This window comes from Vipera berus (assembly GCF_964194415.1).
Source record: "Vipera berus genome assembly, chromosome: 1".
In the NCBI taxonomy this organism is placed as follows: domain Eukaryota; kingdom Metazoa; phylum Chordata; class Lepidosauria; order Squamata; family Viperidae; genus Vipera; species Vipera berus.
In genome coordinates, this window is record NC_138202.1 from 353,236,791 (window position 1) to 353,249,846 (window position 13,056).

Below are 13,056 nucleotides of genomic sequence, written 5' to 3' on the forward strand. Positions count from 1 at the left end.
GCCAGAGTTGTTAAGGGAATCCCTGCAGTTGTTAACTTAGTAACACGGTTGTTAAGTGAACCTGGCTTCCCCATTGACTTTGCTTGTCAGAAGGTCGCAAAAGGGGATTTATTTATTTTATTTGATTTGTATACCGCCCTTCTCCCGAAGGACTCAGGGCGGTGAACAGGGACATAAATACCAAAATACCCAAAATACAGAAATTAAAAACAAATTAAACCCTAGTGCCCAAATGCAGAAAATAAATTACATTAAAACAATAATTAAAACAAAACCCAAAAAGATTCTTCCGCAATTCCCCACCCATCCACTGCACAGATCCTTTTTCTCCTGCTGCCGTTCCCCACCCCCCGCACAGATTGCCCTGCCTTCCTTCTGGAGCTCGAATCCATGGCCACAGGGCGATTTTGCAGCACCCCAGCGGCCCGATCCAAGCTCCAGAGGCTTGGAAAAGACCTCTGCTGCCCGGATCGGCCAAGGGGGTGGCCCTGCAAAATTGCTCTGCAGGCTTACCTGGACTCGCATCCAGCCCTGCTCCAGAGTGCAGAGTAAGAGAGTGCAGGCGCATGTGGAGAGGTGGAGGGGAGGAGCCTGGCCCTGCCTCCTTCCGCGTGCCCACAGGGACGGCTCCACATGCGACCCGTGGCACGCGTGCCATAGTTTCACCACCCGTTTTAGGTCCTCCATCTTTGGATCCGCTTCCTAATTTTCCTTCTATTTTCTGGGTTACTAGTTCCTTCTTTGTAGTCATTTTCTGAATTTGTAGGTTTAGATTAGAAAATTGTTCTTTTATCTCTTTGCGTTATTTTTAGTCTCATCATGATCACGTGACCCTGGGATTTCAACCGTCATAAGTACACGCCAGTTGCCAAGTGTCCAAATTTTGATCACATGACCATAGGGATGCCACAACGGTCATGTGAAAACCAATCACAAGTCACTTTTATCAGTGCCGTTTTAGCTTCGAATGCTCACTAAGTGAACTGTTGTAAATCAAGGACTACCTGTTCTTACTTTATTCAAGGATGAGATATAGAGTATAATTCCCAAATGTTAAAAACAAAGAATGCATTTCTACCTTCAGGGGTATTGGTACTTATACAAAGAAGGGAGAGTTTAGTCTAGCAGATGATTTTTGATTGCTGACTTTATTTAGAGCAGGGGTAGGCAACCTTGGCCCTTTTATGACTCGTGGACTTCAACTCCCAGAATTCCTGAGCCAGCCATGCTGAGGAGAAAGAGAGGTTTCCATGCTGCGCCATGCCGGCTCAGGAATTCTGGGAGTTGAAGTCCTCGAGTCATAAAAGAGCCAAGGTTGCCTACTCCTGATTTAGAGCTTAGTGGAACTTTCTTTGGTTTTGCTACTTATTCTTAATGGAAGTACAGTAAATTATGGCACAAGCATCAATTGATTCCTATCTGTATAGGATACAGATAATCTCTCTCTTTCTATATGGGTAGTCCTCCACTTAGGACTACAATTGAGCCCCAGATTTCCATTGCTAAGCAAGACAGGTGTTAAGTGAATGTTGCCCCGTGGTATGACCTTTTTGGCTACAGATGTTAAGCGAATCATTGCAGTTGTTAAGTTAGTAACACAATTGTGAAGTGAATCTGGTTCCCCCCACTGACTTTATTTGTCAAAAAGTCACAAAAGAGGGTCACATGACATTCCCCCCCCCCCCCGGACACTGCAACTGTCGTAAATATGAGTCGTTTGGCAAGCGTCTGAATTTTGATCACATGACCCACGAGGATGCTGCAACGGTCATAAATCTGAAAAATGGTCATAAATCTTTTTTTTTTTCATTCCCTTTGTAACTTCAAACAGTCACTGAATGAACCGGTGTACGTGTTGTACTACCTGTGGCCCTGTCTTCTTGTCCCATCCTTTCCTCCCTTAGAAAATAAGCTAATTAAATAAGAAAAGCACTTGGAGTAGCAGAAACACTATGAATAACAATAGGAGGGAGCTTTCTTTAAAGTGATACTTCACACTTTAAAGCTTAATCACCTAGTCATTTAAATGTCCTCCTTCCCCTTCTAAATAATAATAATAATAATAATAATAATAATAATAATAATAATAATAATAATAATAATAATAATAATAATAATAATAATTTTATTTGTATACCGCCCTTCTCCCGAAGGACTCAGGGCGGTGAACAGGGCAAACATATAAAAATACAAGAATACAAACATTAAAAGAGATTAAACAGGTGCCCAGAAACTAAGAACAATGAATTAAAATACATTAAAACAATATTAAAATCTAAACCCATCACCCATCAGGCCAGGCCGGCTTGTTCGAACAAGTAGGTCTTCAGATCGCGTCGGAAGGAGCGAAGGTCGGGCGCCATCCGGAGCTCAACCGGCAAACGGTTCCACAATTCCGGCGTGCCCACAGAGAAGGACCTCCCCCTGGGGGCCACCAGGCGACATTCTCTCACCGGTGGCATCCTGTGTAAACAGAGGAAATTGTCATCTACCACCTCTTTGATGCTAAAGAAGCTCTATTGCAGTTAGGTTAGTGACACAGCTATTAAGTGACTATGGCTTTCCCATTGGCTTTGCTTGTCGGAAGGTCCTAAAAGGTGATCACATGATCCCGGGACACTGTTTACCATCATAAATATGAACCAGTTGCTAGGTGCCTGAATTTTGACCCATGTGTCAAAATGGAGATGCTGAAACGGTCGTATGTGTTGAAAAATGGTCATAAGTCGCTTTTCTCAGCGCCATTGTAAATTCAGACGGTCACTAAATAAACTATTCTAAGTCGAGGACTGCTTATAATCTAAAGCAGGGGTCTTCAAGTTTGGCCCTTTTATGACTTGTGGACTTCAACTCCCAGAATTCCTCAGCCAGTGTGCCTGGCTGAGGAATTCTGGGAGTTGAAGTCCACAAGTCATAAAAGGGCCAAGTTTGAAGACTCCTGATCTAAAGGGTAATATGGTGGGAAGCTGAGGTTTAACTTTTCCCGCATGACTCCATGACAGGGGTACAACTAATACAATTCTACAGTATCCTATTGCCATCTCCAGAACATCTGAATACACCCCCTGAATGGATTAGGACATAGAAGTAGTCCTTGACTTACAACCTTTCGTTTAGTGACCATTCAAAGTTACAGTGGCACTGGAAGAAAATGACTTGTGACCATTTTTCACACTTAGGATCGTTTCAGCATCCCCCGTGGTCACGTGATCCGAATTTGGGTACTTGGAAACTGACTCCTATTTATGACTGTTGCAGGGTCCCGAGGTCATGTGATCACTTTTTGAGACCTTCTTACAAGTCAAAGCCATTGAGGAAGCTGGATTCAATTAACTGTGTTACTAACTTAACAACTACAGCGATTCACTTAGCAGCAGTGGCAAAAAAAGGTCGTAAAGTGGGGCAAAACTCAACAACTGTCTTGCTTAGCCACAGAAATGTTGGGCTCCATTGTGGTCATAAATCGAGGACTGCCTGTAAGTGAAATGAACACTTTAAGACTTTGGCCCCAACTTCCCTTTGAAAAATTAGGGTCTGGGCTTTTAAGACATCCATTTATGGAATAGAATAACAAGAGTTGGAAGGGACCTTGGAGGTCTTCTAGTCCAACCTCCTGCTCTGGCAGGAAACTACACCATTTCAGACAAATGGTTGTTCGATCTCTTCTTAAAAACTTCCAGTGTTGGAGCATCCACAACTTCAACACAATTTCTCTCTTTTAAAATACCTGGAGTTTCATTCAGATACATAACACACACACCAAGAGAATTGCAGTTGTTCATGTTGTCACCAGGCACCTTTACTATTTCTCTGGGAACCCCAAAATATCGAGAATCCCATTTTCTAGGTCAGGAACTGCACACCTCTGAATAGTTGAAAAATGTTAAGAGTGCAGATACAGACACCTAGTTCACAAATTTTAGGAGATTTTTGGTACGTATAGACCTAGCCAGGGCACCTAGATCTTGGCCAAGATTGTTCCCACTTGGCGTAATAGCGTGGAAGACCCATAGACTTGGCCCTTTGATTTTGTGTGTCTTCTTTATAAACTTATCATATCCTGATCACCAAAAAAAAACCCCTCGCTTCTTATTCATTAAATAACATTGCAGGTTGACTGTTGGGTTGATCCCGCCATCCTGATCTGTTGCAAATCAGGATGGCGTTCTGCCCATGAGCAATGAAGGCTACATAGATTCCACACAATGGAATTAATAGTCCAACATACAATCTACTCAATTGATTGCAACATTTGTGGCTTGTCTGCATTTGCTTTCCCCCACATAGCCACTGAGGAAATAGGGAGATTCCCGATTTGAAAAAGACACATGTTCTTGAGGATATTGTTGTTGTTAGTTGTGAAGTCGTGTCCGACCCATTGTGACCCCATGGACAACCTTCCTCCATGCCTTCCTGTCCTCTGCCATCTTCTGGAGTCCATTTAAGCTCACGCCTACTGCTTCAGTGACTCCATCCAGCCACCTCATTCTCTGTCGTCCCCTTCTTCTCTTGCCCTCAACCTTTCCCAGCATTAGGCTCTTCTCCATTGAGTCCTTCCTTCTCATTAGGTGGCCAAAGTATCTGAGTTTCAACGTCAGGATCTGGCCTTCTGAAGAGCAGTCAGGGTTGATCTCCTCTAGGACTGACCGGTTTGATCGCCTTGCAGCCCAAAGGACTCGCAGGATATTAGCTCAGTGCAATCCCAGTTCTCTTTATCACAAAAGGCCAGGGGTGTCCAAGCTCGGCAACTTTAAGACTGGTGGACTTCAACTCCCAGAATTCCACAACCAGCAGGGCTGGCTGTGGAATTCTGAGAGTTGAAGTCCACCAGTCTTAAAGTTACCGAGCTTGGACATCCCTGAATAAGGCAACTGATCAGAACTGAGCCAAAACACCAGTTGTTCCTGCTGAAGAACCAAATGTCAGTCATGCAGGTTCTTTCTGATATTCCATACATTCCACACATTCCTTCCCCGTTCTTAAAAACAACAAAAAAAACCAACCCTTTGTATCTCTTAAAACAAAGAGGGAAACGAGGTTGCTTGAGCAAAAATAAACTGTCTCAGGTTCACCATTGTTGGCTTTTAGACAAAAGTACAAATTTTGCACCTGGTTGAGCTACGCAGCGATCAAGTGTTTGGTGATACTTCTGTCAGGCATTCCAGAGAGAACAGGAGAAGGGGGAGGCTGATTTCCCTTCCGAGGCAAAAATGAGGTTGGGTCCCCAAATCCCATAATCAGAAACAAACCCCTGCTCAGACAGGAGACCCTATACCAGTGATGGCGAACCTTTTAAGAGACCAAACTGCAACTCAAAACCCACTTATGTATCGTCGGGTGCCGGGTGGGCGTGGCCCATTGGGTGGGCGTGGCCCATTGGGTGGGCGTGGCCCATTGGGTGGGCGTGGCCCATTGGGTGGGCGTGGCTGCGGTGGTAACAGCAGACTGGGTGGGACTAAAAAGTTCAATCAATCAATTCCAACTTTGCGAGATCTTTTTTTTTTCCCCGCGAAAAGTTGAAATTGATTGATTGAACCTTTTTTTTTTTGCATACGGCATCGGAGGGCTAAAGCGAAAAGGTTTTATAAAATCCAGCTGAAGGCCTAGGACTGGGGCGACAGCGCGCATGCCCACAGAGAGGGCTCTGCGTGCCACCTGTGGCACACGTGCCATAGGTTCGCCACCACGGGCCTATACCATTTCAGACAAATGGCCGTCCAGTTTCTTCTTAAAAACTTACAATGTTGGAGCATTCACAGCTAATTTCTCCTTAGTTCTAGGTTGCTTCTCTCCTTGATGAGTTTCCATCCGATGCTTCTTGTCCTGCCTTTGGGAACTTTGGAGAATAGCTTGACTCCCTCTTCTTTGGGGCAGCCCCTGAGATACTGGAACGCTGCGATCATGTCCCCCCCTGGTCCTTCTCTTCTTACAACCTTTTCTGTAGCGACTGTTTGAAGTTACAGCAGCACTGGAAAAAGTGACGTAGGACCAGTGCTTGCATTGAATGATCATCGCAGCCATCCTTGTAGTCACGTGATCAAAATTTGGGCACTTGGCAAACCGGCACCAGTACCAGTGTATATTTAACGATAGTTGCAGTGGTCTGATGTCATACGCATGCCATTCGTAAGTGGACAGCTACCTGCATTATTTACTTTGTTCAATGTTGGTGCTGTCCAGTTCCATCCAACTCTGAGTGGCTCACAAAGAAGAGCATAAATTAATTTTTAAAAAAGAAAAAAAAAGAGTCCTAGTAGACAATCACTTCTTCAGCTCGCTCTGCTTCTTGGACGAGAAACGAAACATTTTCAAGCGGGGTAGGGTGGGGAACCAAGAAACTAGTTGCCTTTTGAAAAAGCAGCTTTGGGACAACCACGACCTGGATGGACATATCCTTGGACGGATATGTTCTTGCCTCCCCTTGTTACAACAAAGAATCTTATTTTTTAGGCTACCCATCATATTTCTGGTGGGAGAGCGTGGGGGAATATTTGGGAACTGACCTCTGGTATTTGAGTCGAACGAGCAGCTTGAGATTCTCCGCTTCATACGCATCAGATGTTGTCTCCTCTCTTTGGCTTTGATTTGTGAGAGGCTTCGTGAGAAGATGGCCCATCCCTTCCTTAATCCTTTGGATTTTTTTGTTGCTCTTTTTTTTAGATCTTGATGACTTGAAGTGTGCCCCGTTTGGAAGTTACAGCAGTGGCTCTCTTCTGAGTGGCTTTCCAAGCTATGACTGGTCTGATAAAGAAGATGGCTGCCAGAGCAGAAAGTCTATCCCCTTCCCCCTCCCTGCAGGAAATGGATCCTCCTTGGCCACCTCTGTTCTCCAGAAGAAGGAGACGTGTTTTGGCAGCTCTGAAAACATCACCGTGACCACCGTTTCCAAGGTAACGACCTTTGCGAATGAGGATGCTCTCCAAGACGTGAAGTTCTCCTCTTTTGCAAACTTCAGCGACTCCAGGCCTCACTCTGTGGACCAAAGCGAGGATGAAGTTGAAGACTTTGGAGAGTTTGCGCGAACCCTGGAGGATGGAAGCGAGAGGCCCACCACCGGCGGACCTCAAGAGGCCGATTCAGCCCCTGTCTCCTCGGAAGCTGGGAAAGAAGTTTTTGATGACTTTGGAGAGTTTCAAGGGGAAAAACCCAAGATCAGCAAATTTGACTTTTTGCTGGCCACTTCCCAAGGGAAAATGAAATCCAGTGAAGAAATGATCAAAAGCGAGCTGGCAACTTTTGACCTCTCCGTTCAAGGTGAGAATCCATGCTGATAATTGTGGTTGTAATGATAGTTAATTGGTGGTTGGTTCTAAGTCCCATCTAGTGCTGGGGATGGAGAAAATCCAGGATATCTCTGGAGTTCTTTATGATTTGATTTCGAAGGCACCTCACTTGCCAGCATCTCTGGGCAGAGAGAGAGAGAGGTTGCGATAAAATGATGGAGCTACATAGAATCATAGAATCACAGGGCTAGAAGGGACCTTGGCAGTTTTTTTAGTCTGCCCCCCCTGCTCAAGGCAGGAGACCGTATTCCTATGACCACAATTGAGCCCAACATTTCTGTTGCTAAATGAGACAGTCATTGAGTGAGTTTTGCCCCCATTTTACGACCTTTTTTGCCACAGGTGTTAAGTGAATCCCTGTGTCATGGTTCCGATTAATGAGACAATTTAAACAAAATTCAGGCATTTTTTATCTAAAAAGTCTTAATAATGAAACGCAGCATCGGCACTCATGGATGGATGCCAGCATCTGAAATCTCCTCCCCTAAGCCCAGCGTATCATGCACAATTCCCACCCCTTGCTTACACGTCATTCATCACATTGTCCAATTAGTTTTACATATGAAGTTTCGCTTCCCTATTTCTTATCTTCTCAAAATAGCCGTTTGACATTTCCCTCCCTTCTGTGATTCAAAGCGAAGCAGTTTAAACAAAAGGCTGCCTCTTACATTGTCAGTGCAAAAACATGTCAATGTTTGCAGCATTGACATCACACTTGTTAAATGAATAACACGGTTGTCAAGTGAATCTGGCTTCCCCATTGACTTTGCTTGACAGAAGGTTGCAAGTGGGGATCGCGTGACCCCAGAACGCTGCAGCCATGATAAAGATGAACCAGTTGTCAAGCATCCGAATTTTGATCATGTGAGCAGGGCTGCTCCAACAGTTATAAGTGTGAAAAACGGTCCTAAATCACTTCTTTTCATCACGGTGACTAAAAAAATCTGTCTGTATTCATGGGCCTGACCACACTTTTCATGCCTGTATTTCCTTCCAGGTTCTCACAAAAGGACCCTAAGTTTGGGCTCCTCACCACTGCCACCTGTGGACCAGCCTTTCAGAGACCGCTCAAACACTCTGAGCGAGAAGCCTTCTCTGCCAGTCATCCGAGACAAGTACAGAGATCTTACTGGGGAAGTAGAGGTAAGCAGAGAACTAACAAAAAGATTGTGGCTTGGTGCACCTGTGCTGAAAACACTTGCTTGATTCAGCAGGTGGTGTCCAACCCATCGCGACCCCATGCACAACGTTCCTCCAGGCCTTCCTGTCCTCTACCATCTTCTGGAGTCTATTTAGGCTCACACCTACTGCTTCAGTGACTCCATCCAGCCACCTCATTCACTGTCGTCCCCTTCTTCTCTTGCCCTCAACCTTTCCCAGCATTAGGCTCTTCTCCAGTGAGTCCTTCCTTCTCATTAGGTGGCCAAAGTATTTGAGTTTCCACTTCAGGATCTGGCCTTCTAAAGAGCAGTCAGGGTTGATCTCCTCTAAGACTGACCGGTTTGATCGCCTTGCAGTCCAGGTGCCAAACTGCAAAAATCCTTGTGGGCAGACTTGAGAGCTGTTGAAAGAGAGGTAGAGTTGTCACTGCCTCAGTTTTCCTAATGATTTTCTCACTTATTGCTTACCTCGGTGTGTTTCTCAGGCTCAGCGACTTTTAAGGTGAGCGGACTTCAGTCTGGCTGAGGCATTCTGGGAGTTAAACTCCATAGATACGGAAATTTCCCGAGTTTGAGAAACACTGACTTACAGACATCTCTCTATGCTGCCCAGGTCATTCCAGTTTTCAGTAGGAGCACAAGCAACAAAATAAAACACAAATTAGAAACAATTCAGAGCAGCCCATCTCATAAACCAAACCCACCAGCCGACACTCGGCCACTTTTTTCAATCAAGGGGCAACATGCACAACAAACATTCTTTGGAACCAGCCCGTTTTAATGTGCTTCCAAAATGTCAATAGGAGGGAACCAGTTTTGCTAGCGGATAGTAACCAAAATGGCCTATTTGATCTTCACAATTTGATGGGAAGGGGCCCCAGGCTTCCCTCCCAAACTGCTGTGTGCTGTTATAGGTGAAGGAGAATTTGAAAAGTTTCTGATTTTCCACATCTGAATTTGGCTGGCCATTGGAGGGGGGGGGGAAATCGCTCATAAAACAGCGTTCCATGTTGTTCTTTTTGCAGCTGTTCAAAATTCTTTCTTTTGCCTTCTCCCGCTAGGAAAGTGAGAGATATGCCTATGAATGGCAGAGATGCTTGGAAAGTGCGCTGCAGGTAAGTAGGTGATCACCGTTTACCGGAATAGCTTCCTTTCCTTTTATGTATGTGTTGCTTGGTGATTTGAAAAAGGGGAAAGTTGGTCATCACACCTATTAGAGCAGCGAGTTTGTACAATTGCCTTCAGTGCATTATTTCATATTGTCGCCACAATATAAAAAAAAGATGTTGAGACTCTGGAAAGAGTACAGAGAAGAGCAACAAAGATGATTAGGGGACTGGAGGTTAAAACACGTGAAGAAGGATTGCAGGAATTGGGTATGCCTAGTCTAATGAAGAGAAGGAGTAAGGGTTATATGATAACAGTGGTCCACTATCTAAACGGCTACCACAAAGAGGAGGTGGTTAACCTATTCTCCAAAGCACCTGAAGGCGGGACAAGAAGCAATGGATGGAAACTAATCAAGGAGGGAACCAACTTAGAATTAAGGAGAAATTTCCTGACAGTGAGAACAATTAATCATTGGACAGCTTTACCTTGTGTGTGCTCCAACCCTGGACGTTTTTAAGAAGAGACTGGACAGAATGACATAGGGCAGCGGTAGGCAACCTCGGCTCTTTTATGACTCATGGACTTCAACTCCCAGAATTCCTGAGCCAGCTTGGCTGGCTCAGGAATTCTGGGAGTTGAAGTCCATGAGTCATAAAAGAGCTGAGGTTGCCTACCCCTGACATAGGGTCTCCTGCTTGTGCAAGGAGTTGAACTAGAAGACCAGGGTTGGTCCTTTCCAACTCTGTTATTCTATTTCAGATGTATCTATAACTCCTAATAACCAGGAGGAGGCCCTATGCCTGTGCTGGCAAACCTGTGGCACGCGTGCCACAGATGGCACACAGAGCCCTCTCTGTGGGCACGCGTGCCGTCGCCCCAATCCTAGGCCTTCAGCTGGGTTTTATAAAACCTTTTTGCTTTAGGCCTCCGCCACCGTGTGCAAAAAATAAAAATAAAAAATGGCGATGTCATTTTGCTCTATGAGTTCATGGTGAGGTAATCGTAACCCTAAGAGGAATTTTCCTCCAAAGGGACTTTCCCATGTATATTACCAGGAAACATAGATAGGGCAGGCTAGAAAAGTTAGTGCCCTCCTAACCATACCCAAGCACTCCGAGTTTGTCGGCGATGTCCATGGTGGTGAACCTATGGGACGCGTGCCACAGGTAGCACGCAGAGCCCTCTCTGTGGACACGCACGCTGTCACCCCAGTCCTAGGCCTTCAGCTGGCTTTTATAAAACCTTTTTGCTTTAGGCCTCCGCTGCCGTGTGCAAAAAAAAAGGTTCAATCAATCAATTTCAACTTCTCACGGGAAAAAAAAGATCTTGCAAAGTGGGAATTAATTGATTGAACTTTTTAGTCCCACCCAGTCTGTCGTTACCACCGCAGCCATACCCACCCAATGGGCCACACCTACCCAATGGGCCATGTCCACCTGGCACCCGACGATACATAAGTGGGTTTTGGTTTGCAGTTTGGGCACTCTGTCTCTAAAAGGTTTGCCATCACTGCCCTATGCAATACATCTCTGGAAACTAGTTACATAGTGCCTCCTGCTGGTCAATAACCATTATAACATCTGTAACAATTGTATAGATCCCTTAAGTGGGGAGATCTTAAAGCATAAGGCCAGGAGCATAAGAATAGTATAAGTAGCCCTAGACTTATGAGTGATCGCTTCTCAACCATTCAAAGTTACAACTGACATCTGCAGAGATACTTATGACCTAGTTCTGAAGTTCAGCAATTTTCAACCATTTTGCTGGGTCCCACGGTCACATGACCAGGTTTTATGACATCCTCGCCAGAAATTGGTATTTACTTCCAGTTTTCGGCAAAACTGACTCTTTGCAAACAATTGGTTCGCTTAACGACCACCCCAGCGTTTGCTTTACACCCCAGCATTTGCTTAATGAGCACCACAAAACAAGATCAAAAAAACAGATTGGATGTGTGACAACCTCCTTTATGACTATCATAACTCATGACCACAATGGGCAGTCTCCATTACTGTCATAAATCGAGGACTCCATAAGGCAGGGGTAGACAACCTTGGCTCTTTTATGCAGTGCTTTTTTTGTAAAAGAAAAAGGTGCCAGAACTCACACATGTTATACAACCCGCCTTGCCTACCCTACAAGGTTCCATCCAAAAAAGGTGCCGGAACTCCGTTCTGAGCATTCTATGACAAAAAAAGCCCTGCTTTTATGACTCGTGGACTTCAACTCCCAGAATTCCTGAGCCAGCATGGCTCAGCATGGAAACCTCTCCCTTTCTCCTCAGCATGGCTGGCTCAGGAATTCTGGGAGTTGAAGTCCACGAGCCATAAAACAGCCAAGGTTGCCTACCCCTGGTATAAGGAAACAGGTCCATTGTAGCAAATGTATCGCAACCACTAGGAGAAAGAACTCTGCATCTTTTTGCGGTGTGTTCTGGTTTGAATTACAAGTAGTGGGGATTAGTACTAATAAAGGAGAATTGGTGGTGATTAGTAATCTTGACACCACCTTCAACTGCACACAGACAGTCCCCTGAACAGTTCTGCGACTGTTTATAAAGTTGGCGGGAAGAGTATAATAATATCTGCTATTTTATGTAAAATAGGCAGCATAGGATAAAAATCGGATAAAATTTAGCAGCCGAAGGTGTAACTTTGCCACAACTGCGCTAAAAATGAACTTCCCCTCTAATAGGTCATCAAGAAAGCAAACGACATCCTGAACGGAATCAGCAGTTCTTCTGTGTGTACTGAAGTCATCCAGTCTGTGCAAGGCATGGAATATTTATTAGGTATAATTTTATTTGATTTCATATCTCAGTAACACAATTGCAGGTAGTCCTTGACTTATGACCAGTTGCTTAAGAACCGTTTGGAATTGCAACAGCCAAACACACATTTACCACACGCATGGTTCGGATTTGGGGCACTTGGCCCTTGGCTCTTCTTGATGGCCATTTGCAGCACCCCCACGGTTAGGTGACCACAATCGGTGACTTTTTTTTTCTGGTTTCTGGCATTTACTTTCAGTTTCGGATTTAAAAAAACACCGTTGGGAAAATGGATTCTCTTTAACTACCACGGTGTTTGCATAACAGCCATAATAGTAAAGAGTCAAAACTTCACATCTGGTCACAAGATGCCTCAATTTCTGATGGCTGCAACTGTAATTCCAAGCTCAGTTATGGTCGTAAGTCGAGGACAACCTGTAACAGGTACTTGTGGGGATGGGTGGCAGGGAAGAACGGAGATACCTTTATAGGCAGGGGTCTCCCACCTTGACAACTTTACGATTTGTGGGCTTCAACTCCAGAATTCATCAGCCAGCAGGAGCATTTTGGGAGTTGAAGCCCACAAGTCATAAGGTTGCCAAGGTTGGAGACCCCTACTTATAGGCATACATTTCTAGAACAGTGACTAGAGAGGCAATTTTTTTTTCCTAGAATTTTAAATGTCACCCATCTCTAAGTTGTACACAAATTCTTGGTTGTTGTTGTTTTTGCC

The 13,056-nt window shown here is 44.8% G+C and overlaps 1 protein-coding gene across 3 annotated transcripts in view; it reads left to right on the forward strand.

Moving 5' to 3' along the window:
* SYNRG (synergin gamma) overlaps positions 1–13,056 on the forward strand; it is a 90,469-nt gene that overhangs the window by 62,614 nt on the left and 14,799 nt on the right. For all 3 annotated transcript variants that reach the window (XM_081346565.1, XM_081346566.1, XM_081346567.1), the window contains 4 exons: positions 6,661–7,254; positions 8,281–8,426; positions 9,505–9,558; positions 12,248–12,344. In XM_081346565.1, the coding sequence (XP_081202691.1) occupies positions 6,661–7,254; positions 8,281–8,426; positions 9,505–9,558; positions 12,248–12,344 (891 nt within the window). The remainder of the gene's footprint in view (positions 1–6,660; positions 7,255–8,280; positions 8,427–9,504; positions 9,559–12,247; positions 12,345–13,056) is intronic.